The sequence below is a fragment of the Myotis yumanensis genome, unplaced genomic scaffold (genome assembly GCF_028538775.1).
Source record: "Myotis yumanensis isolate MYYU_CA2020_CCGP unplaced genomic scaffold, mMyoYum1.0.hap1 SCAF_6, whole genome shotgun sequence".
In the NCBI taxonomy this organism is placed as follows: domain Eukaryota; kingdom Metazoa; phylum Chordata; class Mammalia; order Chiroptera; family Vespertilionidae; genus Myotis; species Myotis yumanensis.
Window position 1 is genome coordinate 11,055,580 of NW_027223757.1, and position 16,906 is coordinate 11,072,485.

General features: G+C 41.0%; 1 protein-coding gene across 1 annotated transcript in view; it reads left to right on the forward strand.

Annotated features, from left to right (window-relative positions):
• Positions 1–16,906, forward strand: part of LOC139012112 (amine sulfotransferase-like) — a 20,088-nt gene continuing 3,182 nt past the window's right edge. Inside the window, exons 1-6 of the mRNA XM_070417527.1 lie at positions 1–44; positions 4,421–4,572; positions 7,094–7,302; positions 8,846–8,972; positions 10,919–11,013; positions 16,031–16,217. Of these exons, the coding sequence (XP_070273628.1) occupies positions 4,431–4,572; positions 7,094–7,302; positions 8,846–8,972; positions 10,919–11,013; positions 16,031–16,217 (760 nt within the window). The 5' untranslated portion in view covers positions 1–44; positions 4,421–4,430. The remainder of the gene's footprint in view (positions 45–4,420; positions 4,573–7,093; positions 7,303–8,845; positions 8,973–10,918; positions 11,014–16,030; positions 16,218–16,906) is intronic.

Here is a 16,906-nt window from a genome sequence, read left to right on the forward strand (position 1 = left end):
GTTATATCAGAAGTGGATTTTGCTTCATCAGTTGACGTGTAACAGTGAGTAGTGAAAACGTAGACATAGAGTCTCTTTCAAGTCTTACCCTCTCTTCAGCATACAATGTATTTCTTTCTTTCTCCTCAATTTTCTGTTTTTCTTTTTTTCTTTTGGACTCAGGGCAAGAATAAGGAAAACATGTGACATTTTTTTCTTTATACTTTCTCCGATATTCACTAAGGAGATACAAATAATATATGACTCGCCAGTCCCGAGATCCTATGTAAAAATGCATCTCACACTCTACACTTTGCTCCTTATTTCTGTAACAAAATAGCTTGTTCTCTCTTAAGACTGTGCAAGACATACTAAATATAATAAGTAGTAAAAAGGAGTTATGTTAGAATGTTTTTGTGGGCTGCCTGACACTCTTTCCTCTTTCGTCCTAATCAAGAATTCCTGGAATTGGTGCTTTTTGGTGTGTGTGTCCATGTGATACAGTATAAATTCTTCCTCACGACTCTCCAAAGGTTGAGTTATCCAAGGTTTTTCCCGGAAAATTTCATAATAGCAAAGACATAACAGCATTCCCTCTATCTCTTGAATGCATTCTTTGTGATTTACCAGCCAGTCTCCTCTATCCTGACTTCTCAATAGTTGAGGTTGTCTGGACTTCTTCACCTTGAGTCAGGAAAGCTCTAGCAACTTGGTAGGGCCTGAACTGGATCTTTTAATTGGAGATCAAATAACATTCCACAAAGCCTTCTCTGGAGGTTGAGATAAACATTCATTGAAACAGTAATATAGTCCCCCACCCCCCTTTTTTTTAAGTGTGATTGGTAGGATTGTTAAAATGCAAATTTCCAGGACACACTTTCTAGAATTCTAATCCTATCAGTCTGTTATAAGGCCTAGAATATGAACATTTACCAAAACCTAGGTAATTCTAATGCAAGTGATGTTTCTACTCTTACTGAGCAAAATTCTCACCTCTGACTTTCCTCTATAGGTCAGATGATTTAGATTGTTTGTAAAAGAATTAAATGTTGTTTTTTGACAGGCAATTTAGGCAAAGCCATATTTGCAACTTTAAGAAATTCATTTTCTAGATGTGCACAGAAAATATTCAAAAGTACACGACTAACATATGTGTTGGTCCTACACCTAGTGTTATTAGAACTTCTGCGATTTCCTCATCTATTTAACATTCAAGAATAGATTTCTCACCCAGTTGGTGTGGCTCAGTGCTTGAGCGTCAACCTATGAACAAGGGATCATGGTTTGATTCCAGGTCAGGGCACATACCTGGGTAGCAGGCTCAATTCCCAGAAGAGGGCATGCAGAGGCAGACAATTGATGATTCTCTCTCATCATTGATGTTTATTTATGATTTCTGATAAAAATTCATTTGGAAAATGTAATAAAAACTGTCCCGAGCCAGCTCAGCTGAGGGTTTGGAAGCCTGAGTGAGGGTGGTGAAAGGAAGAAGAAATGACAGACAAAGAATAATCAGAGTCTAGGTGGATCTTCCTGTGCCTGGCTGAGGCAAAAGAGAGAGATCTAGAGGCAAGCTGAGCCTTTATTTTATACCCAGAGGTAAACAAGTTAGTGGTCACCATAGTTATAATATTCTTGTGAGTTTCACTTGTTTTGGCAGCACTTGCCACATCTCCCCCAGCCCATTAGCTTCCTAGATAAGATCTAGGGAATGTCATAAGGTCAAGCCTAATTATGCTAAGAGGACTGTGCCCTCTAAGCTAGGACTTGTTTGTGGCTTTGCCAACAGGTGAGTCTGAGGCTTAACCCTCTAGCCACGCCCTACAAAAAACCATACAGTATCTTGCAACTATATGGGGATGACATCTCCAAGGTAAAACCAGTTGGTGTTACACACAGAGCATATTCCACAATTTATTTGAAATGGCAGACAGTTCCCAAAGCCTCAGAAGGGGAGCAGGAAGGGAGGGTAAGAGATCAACCGAAGGACTTGTATGCGTGCATATAAGCATAACCCATGGACATAAGACACTGGGGGGTAGGGGAGGCCAGGGGATTGTCAAGGGCGGGAAAAAAAGGAGACATATGTAATACTCTTTGTAATACTTTAAGCAATAAAACAATTAAAAAAAAGAAAAAGAAGCTTCAGGGACAACAGATTATTTCTGTTCCAGAAAAAAGAAAAAGTACATTTATTGGAAAATTTCATATCCTATCTAATAAAGCGGGAATATGCTAATTGACCCTCACGCCATCATGAAGATGGCGGCACCCACAGCCAATAAGGAGGGAATATGCTAATTGACTGCCATGCCCTCAGGTGCCCACAGCCACAAGATGCTGGCGCCCAGTCCCCTCAGCCCCCCAGATGCCCAGGCTGGCCCGTGATGTAGGCAAACCTCAGATGGTGGCTGTGCAGCCACTTAGGGCCGCTCGAGGCTCAGATAACCAGGGTCGGCTGAGGCTTGAGCTGCTGGCAGTGGCAGAGGAAGGAGTGTGATGGGGCGTCTCCTTCCCCTGATCGCCGGGTCCCCTCTTGCCCCTGAGGGCTCCCAGACTGTGAGAGAGGGCAGGCTGGACTGAGGGATCCCCCCTCCAGTGTGCCAGGTTTCTTATTCCGGCATCTAGAAGGGTTTAGCAATCTGGAGAAGGCTGTGTGTAGATTAAAAAGGAGTCCAGAGACGAAATATAATTTTGAAAGGCATTTGGGGGTCAGAGGAGCCTAGTTTAAAGGAAACTAAGGTCTCCTCGTCTCAGGACCCCGTGCTTTTTATTAACACAAATTATCTTGAGGCGAGGTGGAGATATACACTTCAAAGGGTCAGGGTTTACGAACAGAGTCCAATGTCAGGTTTGGGGGAAGTAGCCTATGGCTGTTCAGGTGTTTGGCCAGTAGGAGGTAATAACATGTAGATTAAGATGCCCTGAGCTGTCTGGCAGCCAGTAATCAATTTAATGTATCCTATTCAGGCATGGGGAAATGCCCTCAGTCATTCCCAGCAGGTGACAACACATGTGACTCAGCCCCTGTTGAGTCTCCAAGTTCCATCAACCTTTTGATGAAACTCTTAAAATCATGACATGCTAGAATTGGCTTCTGGTGCCAGTGCATGAATTTTCATGTACCGAGCCTCTAGTTTCTATAATAATAAAAATAGGAAATACCAAGAAACTGTATTAGTAAAGTGATTGAAGGCATGGTCTCTGTGGCCAAATAGTCTGGCATCAAATCCTGCCAGGTCTGCCAGCTGGGCAACCTTGCACCTCCTTTACCTTATTTTCCTTGGTTCTATGTTTGGAATCATGATAATACCTCCCTCAGGGGGTTTTAGGAAAAGCTGTTTAACCTTTTCGTATCTTAGTTTCCTCATCTTTAAAATAGTGATAAAACCTCTAAGAATGTTTGGTTGCTGTTAAGAGTAAATTTTTATATATGCACTAGAGGCCTGGTGCAAAGATTCGTGCACTTGGGGCGGGTTTGGGGGGGAGGGGCTTAGACCAGCCTGCCCACTTCGCAGTCCAGGACCACTCAGGGGAAGTCCACCTGCAGGAGGGATTGGGCCTAAGGCACCAGTCAGACATCCCTCTCACAGTCCAAGGCTCTCACAGTCCAGGATCCCTAGCCCCTTACCTCCTGCCTGCAGTGGAAGCAGGAGAGACTTTTGCTACCACTGCTGTGATCACCAGCTGTGAGCCAGGCTTCTTCCTGAGTGGCGCTCCCTCTGAGAGAGCCCACTGACCCCCAGGGGGAAGCTCCTGCATTGAGCGTCTGCCCCCTGGGGGTCAGTGCGCATCATAGCAACTGGTTGTTATGCAGTTCAGTTGATTTGCATATTAGGGTTTTATTATATAGGATGCTGTTTAGTATGGCATGGGTTGAGACACATGACATTTAAAAGGTGTTTGGCATATATTGAATGTTATGCCCAGATTTCAGGATCCCCAAGAAACCACATCAGGGAGCCAGCCAGTCCGATGCAAAAGCATAAGAGTCTTTATTCGAGCTAGCTCGGCTCCCCCACCTTGCCGATGCAGCGACAGGAAGCAGAGAGAGAGATAACTCTGTGTGGAGACTGGTTATATAGGGGGAGTTGGAGGAAGGGGAGGAGAAAGGACTGTGCTCTGCTGATTGGCCAGGCACAAGTCGGTGTCTTGTTCCTGGGTGTGGCTAGCAGAGGCTTAGACTTCCGGGAAGAAGCTCCTTGCCAAACACGTGGCCAAGGTAAGATGGAGCACTTACCCTGGGGCAAGATGGAGGGCGTAGCCCTTACCCTGGGGCAAGGTGGAGGGCGTAGCCCTTACCCTAGGGCAAGGTGGAGGGCCTAGCCCTTACCCTGGGGCAAGGTGGAGGGCCTAGCCCTTGCCCTTTCATTGAACACACTTAGTAATTACTATAAAATACTAAGAAATTGAAAAGAATTTTACTTGTTTTTACTTGCAGGTGAATAAGTATGGACAACAAATACACAAATTTGCTGAACTTTAAAGGCTATAATTTTGAATCTGTCTTCGTTGATGCTGACTTTCTAGAAAATCTAGATGATTTTGAAATTAGAGATAATGATGTCTTCATAATTACATATCCAAAATCTGGTAAGTTTGAGGAGTGGACTACCTGCTATCAGTTTTCACTCTGGTTTGGTAATACATGTGTACAAATGAGCCCTTTTCCAGACATTAACAGTAGCCCAGCCTACATTTAGAGCACCATTAGGATTTTTAATAGTTAAATATATCTCAAAGTTTTACTGTATAAGGTCCTTTAAAATGCATATATTGTTGTTTTTTAAGGCACCTATGAAGAAACCAAATATTGAGCCAAAGCAGATACTAGGTCAGTGATGGTGAACCTTTTGAGCTCGGCGTGCCAGCATTTTGTAAAACCCTAACTTTGGTGCCATGTCACATATAGAAATTTTTTGATATTTGCAACCATAGTAAAACAAAGATTTTTATTTTTATTTATTTATTTATTTAAATATATTTTATTGATTTTTTACAGAGAGGAAGGGAAAAAGACAGAAAGTTAGAAACATCGATGAGAGAGAAACATCGATCAGCTGCCTCCTGCACATCTCCCACTGGGGATGCGCCCGCAACCCAGGTACATGCCCCTGACCGGAATCGAACCCGGGACCCCTTAGTCCGCAGGCCGACGCTCTATCCACTGAGCCAAACCGGTTTCGGCAAGATTTTTATTTTTGATATTTATTTTATATATTTAAATGCCATTTAACAAAGAAAAATCAACCAAAAAAATGAGTTCACGTGTCACCTCTGACACGCATGTCATAGGTTCGCCATCACTGTACTAGGTCAATGCTGACCTGTTGGCTTTCTCTGAGAATGGAAGAAAACATGTTAAAAAAAAAACCCAGCAGGATTTTGGTTAGCAGCATGTCTCAGTCAGAACTAATTCCTAATATGCTTTTCAATTACTCTAATTGCTTTTATTTCCCTATAATAATGAAAGAATTTTGAACTAATGGAAATTGTCCTCAAATCTTACATTCCCCTTAAAAGCTTATCTTTTATATGTGCTTTTTAGAACACAGGGTGATTGGTGTTCTTGAATCAATGTTGTACGAAGTGATTAATATTGCTCAGAGATACATTGGATTCAAAGTCAACACAAAAAAGTCATTCCTGATTTTCATGAAAGTGCTCCAGTTCCTCCCTTTTACCATAGACTTTGAAATTCAGGATCCTGTTTACTTTCCCAAATTAGTAATACCATGCCTTTTCCCTGGATGTTTCTACTCTGCAAAATGTGCAAGCACATTTGATATCAGGTGTTTTTTGTTTTGCTCCCTTAGATGGGGGTGGTGCCTCTGTTTGCTTAGGTTTAGGTTAAGCAGCCCATAAGAATTTTTCCTTTCCCCTTAATCCAGCCTATTTGGTACACCATACACCAGTCCTTAGTCCAAACTGCTGGGTTCTTACTCATCTTAGAGGGGAGATTAGTGACTCTTCATGATTCACTATAAATTTTACCAAATCTACTGTGACTATTAAATCTATTCAATTGAGTAGCAATGATTGCAAGATTATTGACACCTCACATTCTTTTAAAACATTGATTATATATTCATGAACATAGGTGCAAAAATTCTAAACCAAGTAAATATAAGCAAAACAAATCTAGTAATGTCAAAAAAAAAATACCACTGTGACCAAGGTGGCTTTATTTTTTTTAAAGAATATGTTTTATTGATTTTTTACAGAGAGGAAGGGAGAGGGACAGAGAGTTAGAAACATCGATCAGCTGCCTCCTGCACACCCCCTACTGGGGATGTGCCCGCAACCAAGGTACATGCCCTTGACCGGTATCGAACCTGGGACTCTTGAGTCCTCAGGCCAACGCTCTATCCACTGAGCCAAACCGGTTAGGGCACCAAGGTGGCTTTATTTCAAGATTGGTTTAAAAATATATTAATGCAGTTCACCCACATTACTAGAGCATAGAAGAAAGCCTGAATTATCATCTCAAAAGGTGCAGAACAAGCATTTAATAAAATTCAGCATACATTCCTAAGGGAGACTATTAGCAAACTAGAGAGAAAGTCAACTTCTTTATCCTGATGAATAGAATCTACCAAAAATTACCACAGACATCAAATGAGAGAGTGAAACATTTAAAATCAAGTATGAGACAAGAATGCCCATCAGTGCTTTCATTTAGCACTGTATTTGGGAGACCTGCACAATGTTAAAAAGAAAAGTTGAAAGGCGTCTTGAGCTCTTAAACTGTGTATATTTCCAAAAGGTAAAGATTTAAGAAAAACTAAGGGAGGAGAAACAGAGATAAACACAGAAAATCACATGAACAGAACTTACATGAATCACAGGGAACAAAAGAGCTGAAGGGTTCATCTAAATCACTATCACAACTCTTTTTGAATAAATAGGGAACTTAGAACACCTAGTTTTATCTTTGCTAATGTTAATGTAAAATGCTTAGAAAAAAAAAAATTGGGCACATTTCCTTGGCATATTTGGGGTGGTTAAAAAGAAAGAAAAAGCTCCAAATAGTTTTGAGATAGATGGCATAATTATTGACATTGTCAATAAAACATTAATTCAGGGTTGGAAATGAAATTATTTCTTTTTACAGGTACCATTTGGACTCAGCAGATACTAAGCTTGATTTATTTTGAGGGTCATCGTAACAGAACTGAAGACTTGGCAACGCTTGATAGAATCCCCTTCTTGGAATACAATATCCGCAAAATGGACTTTCTCAACAGACCGTCTCCTCGCCTCTTCTGTTCCCACCTCCCATATTATTTAGTACCGAAAGGTCTCAAGAACAAAAAAGCTAAAGTAAGTCATATAAATAGCTAATGGATTTTGGCACAAACAAAAATATTTTCTTCAAATATTTTTTTCCAGCCCCACTCATCCACAGTCTTTCAAATGTGATTATTGTAATCTTAGATACTGTTTTACACATTAAATATATATATGGAATTATAAGTATATACATAAATTGGGTCATCCCACACATTGCTTGTAGTGTGATTATATAGTATATAGCAACATTACTTTGATGATAGCACATAAAATTCTATTCTTTGTAATGGTTTAGTAGAATTTATTGTATGGCTCTACAATGTTTAGTGTATTGATGGACAGGTAAGTTGCAGCAAATGTATACATTACATCTCAAGACACATTCTTTTTTTTTTTTTTAATCTTCACCCAAGGATATTTTTCCATTGATTTTTAGGGAGAGTGGAAGAGAGAGGGAAGACAGAGAGAAATATCACTGTGAGAGAAATACATCGATTGGTTGCCTCCTTCGTGAGCCCTGACCAGGGTCCATGCAGAAGGAGCCTGCAACCTAGGTAACCTGTCCTTGACCAGAATCGAACCCTGGAATCTTTGGTCTGTAGTCCCACACTCTATCCACTGAGCCAAAACAGGCTAGGGCCAAACTATTTAGATTTCAATATAAATTATAAAATGATATCTCAAACTAATCTGAGTTTGCATTTTCTTAATCAATAATGAGATTAAGCACTTTTTGATATGTTTATTGGCCATAATTATTTCTTATTCTGTGAAATTATTATGATTTTTGTCCAATTTCTAAATTTCATTGTCTCTGTCTTAATGGTTTGTTTTATATATATTCTGGATACTAATAAATTATTGGTTATATGTGTTGCTTTTCTCATACTTTGTTGCTTTTTGTAACTTCATGCTATATATTTTGATGAACAGCATTCTTTAAAACAATACAATTTAATTGATCAATTTTTATTTTAACTAAAATAATATTTTTCTGTTTAGGAAATCTTTATCTTCTCTGAGACCAGAAAGATATTTTTTATTTTTAAGATGTCAAATGTTGCTTTCATATTTAAGTCCTTAATCCATTTGTAATTTTTGGGGAAGGGGGGGGTCTGGTGTGAGGTATGAAGTAGAATTCCAGTTTTATACTATATGGAAAATTATTTGTTTCATCATCATCTGTTAAGTAGTTTTTCCTTTTTGAAATGCTCTCAAGTGCTATCCGGGCTTTTTATCAAATGTCACTTAACGCTCACAGAGGGTACATTGAAACAGTTTTTATGAAGGGTAATTTGTAATATTAACCAACCTTAATTAAATAAATAATTTTACTTTTAGAAATTATTCCTATATGCTTGCACATGTAAAATGCCAGGTCAATAAAGCTGATTACTTCAACAGTTTTTGTAATATAAAATAAAAAAGTATAACCTAAATTTCCATGAGTAGTAAGCTGGATGAAAGAAATTATTATGCATTCATATAGTGACATCTGTTGGTGTGAATAAACAACAACAACCTCTAAGGACAACCAAGAATTGTTAAAATTGTTTTCCTGTACCCCCTGCAGATTATTTACGTCTACAGAAACCCCAAGGATGTTATGACTTCATACTTTCACTTTTCAAATGTGGTGATCTGGCTTGAAGCTGGGAATGATATGGAACATTTCATGAAAACGTTTCTAGATGGAAATGGTAACTATGAATTTATGCATTCAACTTGTTTATGAGGCCATGTTTCCATTTAGCCAAATTCTCAAACTTGGGGAACACATTTTAAGGAAATAAAGAAGAGTAACGCTAGAAGCTGGATGCACATAAGTGGTTACTGCTCTGTTAATTTAATTTGCCACCCAATGGCTTTTCTATTCTCACCAGGACCACTTTGGGGATTGCTATGTTGCAAAGGCATATTGTTTAAGAAACAGTTTGGCCAGATCATAAAAGAACCGCAATGGTGTACCCATCCAAAGTGGATGTAGTGTGTGTGTTCTGTCATGGACTTATGGTAGGCTTTACATGGCAGCCGTGCAATATTCATTTCAGCACTGAGGAGGATAGATTGATGGGAGAGGCTTGTGGAATGTGGAACTGGGGCTCTCACTTATTTAGGAGATTAGATTTGGGTTCTGTCTTATAGATATCTGAAGTTGCTATCCAGAGATCTTAAAATTTATATATATAAAGAGCCAGGGCTGTCACAACCGAAACAAGTGAATGATGACCGAACAGGCTGAGTGGGGTGACAAGGCCAGCAGGGGGGTTAATGAGGGATGACCAGACGACTGAGCAGCAGGCTGCTTGGGGCGACCAGGCCAGCAGTGGGGTCAGTGAGGGACTACCAAATGACTGAGCAGCAGGCTGTGTGGGGTGACCAGGTCGGCAGGGGTGGGGGGCAGCGTGGGGCAACCAGGCCGGCAGAGGGGGGCAGTTGGCGGCAACCAGGTCAGCAGGGTGGGCTGTGAGGGGCGACCAGGCCAGCAGAGGGGGACAATGAGGCACGGCCAGGCCATCAGGGAAGGCAGTTGAGGGCGACCTGGCTGGCAGGGGGGGGGCGTGAGTGGCAACCAAGCAGCAAGGGGGGCAGTTGGGGCGACCAGACTAGCTGGCGGGGCAGTGAGGGGAAACCAGGTCAGCCGAGGGGGCAGTGAGGGGTGATCAAGTCAGCAGGCAGAGGCAGTTAGCGGTGATCATACTGGCAGATTGTGAGAAGGATGTTTGACTGCTGGACAGTCCCAGCAGTCGGACATCCCCCGAGGGGTCTCGGATTGGCGAGGGTGCAGGCTGGGCTGAGGGGACCACCCCTCCCCCCCCATGCACAGATTTCATGCACTGAGCCTCTTGTCCTATATAATAAAGAGGTAATATGCAAAATGACCGTCACAACCTCACACAAGATGGCTACCCCCATGTGGGCACAAGATGGCCACCACAAGATGGCTGGCAGGGGAGGGCAGTTGTGGGTGATCAGGCCAGCAGGGGAGGGCAGTTGGGGGCAATGGGGCTGGCAGGGGAGGGCAATTGGGGGCCATCAGGCCGGCAGGGAACAGTTAGGCATCGATCTGGTTGGCAGAGGAGTGGTTAGGGGGTGATCAGGCTGGAAGGCAGAAGCGGTTAGGGGCAATCAGGCAGGCAGGCAGGCGAGTGGTTGGGAGCCAGCAGTCCCGGATAGTGAGAGGGATGTCCGATTGCCAGTTTACTCCATCGGACCTAAACCGGCAGTCGGACATCCCCCAAGGGGTCCCAGATTGGAGAGGGTGCAGGCTGGGCTGAAGAACACCCCCCTCTAGTGCACGAATTTTGTGCACCAGGCCTCTAGTAGATAATTAAAAGAGAAATAAAGACGTTTTTTAGGTGGAAGAAGTAAGAAAGTAAGGGGCTTCCCTTCAATCTTCACAATTAGTTGTTTGGGCTTCTTATTTTCTCACCTGCTGCTTTTCCTACATACATAGGAAAGGCAGGTTTCCATTAAAATCATGTAATTATTTCCCAAAGCACCATTTTAACCAGGTAACATAGATGTCTAGTTGTGGGGGCTTTACTTGCCTTCCAGGGGATTCCAGAACAGAAAAGAAAGTCTCTAGTTTGCTGTTTGATAAGTGCAACATCTTTACCTTGTCACTTACTAATTTCCCCCCCAGTGGCAGGAAGCCTTTGGTTTGATCACATCAGAGGCTGGTATGAGCACAGACATGACTTCAGTATTCTGTTTATGATGTATGAGGAAATGAAAAAGGTAAGAGGCGAAAGTTATTTTTTAAAATTATTTCTTTGAAACCCTTTTTGATTTGGGGTTTAATGAACCACATTTTCCCAGTTTTCTTGGAACCTAACTACTTCTCATGCTTTTTCAGGGGTTTCTCATTTCCTGCCTGTCCCTCAATTATTTGTTTCCTCAGGGCTCTCTTCCCACTGTACACAGTCATCTTTTGTGTTTCCTTTTCATGCAGTCATCAGTGTCAATAAGGGCAAAATCACATGACTAGTGATTGAAATAAGAGAAAAGGCACTTCGAAACAGTGGGGCCAGTCCTGGCCGGTGTGACTACTTGGTTAGGTGTCATCCTATGCACTGAAGGGTTGCTGGTTCGATCCCCAGGCAGGCCTGGGTTGCAGGCTTGATCACTGGTAGGAGGCACGATGTTTCTCTCCCTCTCTATTCCTCTCTCTCTAAAAATCAATAAAAATATTACACAAACCAACAACAAACAAAAACAACCCTGGGGTGAGAAGCCACTAAGATTTGGCCAATTAGTCAGAGGTAATTGTGTGCCCAGTGATGCAAGTTCTTTGTGTTTTGTTGTTGTTGTTTTTATTAACGAGAATCTTGAAATGTAGCTTTCATGGAAATCACATAACATTTACATGTTGGCATCCAAAGAAACTGTTATAATACATTGTGTAAACCCAACCAAACACATTTGAAGTTCACTTTTGTGATCTATGGTTGATATGTTGACTACCTGCTACATATCTTACTTTCTCATTAATTCAAAATTATAAAATGTCTATTATGTGACAGACCCTAAATCATCAGACAAAGACAATTGAACCCTTTATTTATTTTTTAATATATTTTTTTATTGATTAAGATATTACATATGTGTCCTTATCCCCACGTTACCCCTTACCCCGCCCCCCCTCCGTTGTCCGTGTCTATTGGTTAGGCCTATATGCTTGCATATAAGTCCTTTGGTTGATCTTTCCCCTTTACCCCACCCTCCCTTACCTTCTGTCCAAGGCCCGACAGTCCAATCAATGCCTCCCCGTCTCTGGATCAGTCCTTGTTCATCAGTTTATGTTGTTCATTATATTCCACAAGTGAGTGAGATCATGTGGTATTAATCCTTCTCTGACTGGCTTATTTCACTTAGCATAATGCTCTCCAGTTCCATCCATGCTGTGGCAAATGGTAAGAGTTCCTTTTTCTTCTTCCTCTTCTTAAAGAATACCTTTCAGCATTTCATATAATGCTGGTTTGGTGGTGATGAACTCCTTTAGCTTTTTCTTATATGTGAAGCTCTTTATCTGACCTTCAATTCTGAATGATAGCTTTGCTGGATAAAGTAATCTTGGTTGTAGGTTCTTGGCATTCATCACTTTGAATATATCTTGCCACTCCCTTCTGGCCTGCATGGTTTCTGTTGAGAAATCAGCTGACAGTCATATGGGTACTCCCTTGTAGGTAACTGACTTTCTTTCTCTTGCTGCTTTTAAGATTCTCTCTTTGTCTTTTGCTCTTGGCATTTTAATTATGATGTGTCTTGGTGTGGTCCTCTTTGGATTCCTTTTGTTTGGGGTTCTCTGCGCTTCCTGGACTTGTAAGTCTATTTCTTTCACCAGGTAGGGGAAGTTTTCTGTCATTATTTCATCAAATAGGTTTTCAATATCTTGCCCTCTCTATTCTTCTGGCACCGCTATAATTCTGATGTTGGTACGCTTGAAGTTGTCCCAGAGGCTCCTTACACTATCTTCATATTTTTGGATTCTTTTTTCTTTTCTGGTTGGGTGTTTTTTGTTTCTTCGTATTTCAAATCTTTGACTTGATTCTTGAGATCCTCTTGTCTGCTGTTGGATCTCTGTATACTATTCTTTATTTCAGTCAGTGTATGCTTAATTTCTAGTTGGTCTTTTTTCATATCCTCCAGGTTCTCACTAAATTGATCGGCGGTTTCCAGAAAATTTTTGAAAAACCTTAAAAGTGTGGTTTTGAACTCTATATCCAGTCGTTTGCTTTCCTCCATTTCTGTCATTTGTGACCTGTTTCTTTGTCTCCGCATTTTTTATGCTTCCCTGTGTTGGTAGAGTGGCTTTGTGTGCTAGGTGTCCTATAGGGCCCAGTGGCTCAGCCTCCCCAATTACCTGAAGTGGACACTCTTGGTGCACCCCCTTGTGGGATTTGTGCACAGTCTTGTTGTAGTTAAGCCTTGATTGTTGTAGGTATTACTGGGAGGAATTGACCTCCAGGCCAATTGGCTGTGAGAATCAGCTGTGTCTGCAGTGGGAGAACTTCTGTGCTGAAGACACCCTTATGAGGCAAGACTTGCTTCAGTGGGGCTTTGGTGCTCACTGAGTCTGCCCCCTGAGTGTGTCCCTTATGGATCTGAGGAGTTGTAATCTGGATGGTCCCACTCTGACCACTGGGTACACTGGCTCTTGGATCTAAGGAGGTGCTAATTTAGCATCTGCCTGAGGCTACCCAGCAGGAGCTAAGAAGAGATCTGCAGATTCCCCTTCCTTTTTGGGGGTTTGGAGGTGCCCAAATGAGGCCCAGCTGTGAAGCAATGCAAGTTGCTGTGGGGCCTTGGGCCTTCTCTTGGAAGTTCTGGGTCTGTCTGGCCCACCTGCAATTTTTTAGGTAATTTTCAGGTTGCAAAGGGCCAGGGCATTCATATGCAAAGCCTCTGCCTAAGCCTGGGTGGGGCGGGGTCTCAGGGAATCAACAGGGCAGAGCAAGCAGCTATGGCTGATCCTCAGCCCTGCCCTAAGGGGCCCCGAGTCTCAGTGTCCCGGTAATTGATACAAGCACCTCTAAGGGAAAGCCGCCCTCAAGTTCCGAGTTCTGCCTGCTGCCAGACAGTCCAGTTTCTCCCCGTATGAGTCCTGGGTCCCCAGAGACTTCCCAGAACCCAAGTTCAGAGCAGTCAGGAGCTTGTGATTCCCTCCTGATTCAAAAAGACAGCCGCATCCTCAGGTGCCAGTCCCTTTCTGCGCACGCTCGAGCCTCTGTACCTCTGCACTTTACTTCCGCAGCTCCTCTGAGTCTCAGTGTGCTTTTCTCTTTCCTTCAAGTTGTAGAATTTCCACTCAGCCAGCCTTCCTGTAGTTCTGGATGATGTCCGTTTTGTCTTTTCGTTGTATTTTTGAAGTTGTTGTGGGAGGCAGCAATTTCCAGTGTTTACCTATGCCACCATCTTGGTTTTCCTGAACCCTTTATTTATAGAACTTATAATCCAACAGGGAATACCAGTACTCACTTAATAGGTATATATACTTCAAATTTGTGAAAACTGTTATCAAGGAAAAGTGCAGGTATGATAGTACATGAAATATACTGATCTGGTATAAGTAATAGGCAATTGTTTCTGGAAAAGTAACATGACAACTTCAAGTGAGTAGATATGAGTTGGCAGAGAAGTAAAAGAGAAGTCTAAGCCAAGAAGAGAGAATGTGCAAAATATCTGAAGCTGTCAGGTGCATGATATCTTGGAAGGAAGAAGTTAAAGAGCAAGGTGGAGGGAATGAAAGATTAAGATAGAGAGGTGTATACAGTAGGAGCCAGACCATGCAAGGTCTGTAGTCTTTGTTAGTGATAGTAATTTCTTCATCTTAAGAGCAATAATGAGTCCTTTTTACAGTTATAAGAAGAATAGCTATATGATAGAATTAGTATCTTTTGAATGTAATTCTCTCTAATGGGTTTAAAAATGATAATAGTAAATATAGGCAAACTAGTTAGAGACCAGTTTGGTAAACCAAAGTTCATTGTTAGTGTAAATAAATGCAAATGATTTGGGGATGCTGGTTTTGTATCCTACAACTATGCTGAGTTTTTTAATAGTTCTAACAGCGTTTTGTTTTGTTCTGTTTCTTTTGTTTGTTTGTTTTTTGTAGATCTTTAGTGTTTTCTATGTATATAATCATGTTGTATGTGAACACATAATTTTCGTCTTTCTTTAAATTTGGATGCCTTTTTCTTGTCTATTGACTCTGGTTAGGACTTCCAGTATTAGGCTGAATATAAATATATATTGGCATCCTTGCCTTGTTCCTGCTCTTTTGTTGTTGTTGTAGTTGTTAATCCTCACCAGAAGATACTTTCCCATTGTTTTTTGGGAGAGTAAAAGACAGAGAAAGGGAAAGACAGAAATATTGATGTGAGAGAAACACACTGATTGGTTGCCTACTGCATGTGCCCTGACCAGGGCCTGGGTTGGGGAGGAGCCTCTAATCGTGGTACATGCCCTTGACTGGAATCAAACCCTGGACCCTTTAGTCTGTAGGCCAAGGCTCTATCCACTGAGCCAAACCAACTAGGGCTGTTCATCTTGCATTCCAGGAGTAAATCCCACTTGTTCATAGTGTATAGTTCTCTTAATCCATTACTGAATTTGTTTTGTTAGTAATTTGTTGAGGATTTTTGTATCTTTCATAAATGATATTGGTTTTTAGTTTTCTTTTCCTGTAGTGTTCTCATTTGGCTTTGGTATCAGGGTAATGCTGGCCTTATAGAATGAGTTTGGAAGTATTTCCTCCTCTTTCATTTTTTTGAAGAGTCTGAGGATTGGTGTTTATTCTTCTTTAATTTGTGTTTGGTAGAATAACCAATGAAGCCACCAAACTTTGACTTTCCTTTTCTGTAGCCATTGTATTTAATTACTTGCTTTACTCTTTCCCTCATGAAATTATAAACTCTTAACAAGCACAGATAGCATATTATTGTTCTCTTAAACTTCTCCAGGACTTATCACAGTTTTTGAAACCTAACATTCCTAAAAGTGCCAGTTGAATGAATGAATGAGTGAATGAAGGTAAGCTGTCCTTGCAAAATCAAACAATAGAAAGTTTAACAAAGCTGACAACCAGAGCACTCATTTTCATAGACGGAATAGGAAAGTAATGTATCTTTGTCAAACTTTAGACTTACAATAAGTCCAATCACTTTCAGTTTTCCAAAATGTGATAAAGGTGTTGGGATGTAACTCATGCATTCTTTGTAAGCTGAATAGTTTCTCATACCCACAATTCTTTCAGGATCTCAGAAGTTCTGTGCTTAAAATCAGCCGTTTTCTTGAGAAAGAACTGAGTGAAGAGGATGTGAAAGCTATTGTGAAACAGGCTACATTTCAGAACATGAAGTCTGATCCAAGAGCAAATTATGATGAGATTCTAAAATGTAACAACTGGAAAAGAACAGATGAGGAACATTTTCTTCGCAAAGGTGATGCTCAGGGGTTTTTAGAAGCAAAAGTGTTGAGAGTTCCGTGATTGCTTGGTCCCTACACTAATTAAGGCGTGTTTTTACCGTGTCTTTCTAAGTACTGACATTTGGAACCTGGAAAGAATCAAAGATCTTACCTGCAAATGGTCCTGAAAAGTATCCCAGGAAACTAAACAATTTTTTAGTACATAGTCTAACACGTAAACCTAAGTAATCAGTACTGTATTACATTCCTTCCTTTTAGTCTACATGTCCCTACTCTTTAAAATTAGTTAGCAAGTCTTACCTGAAGGAGATGTATATGTGTAACCAGGACAGCTCCAATTATTGTTTTTCTTTATTTCTCCTAGAACATTCTAGAAGTAAACCCAACATGTATTTTGTTGTGGGGGAGGGAGTTTGAGTTACTTATTTCCTCATGTGTCATATTTCTTCAATGTAAAAGGTAGAATAATACTTCATGAAACCAATATGCTATGAATTCAAGTATTCAATAACAACATGCAATTAATTTTTATTGTGCCTCTATGACATGCCAGGAATTAAGAATGAATATATTTCCCCCCTGATACTTCTTAATTTCAATTAATTTTTTTTATCTTTTAATGTACATTTTTCTAGAACATAATTTGTACTTCTTTTATTCATATGTTATTCACTAATTTATCCATATCTTAGCATTTTGATGA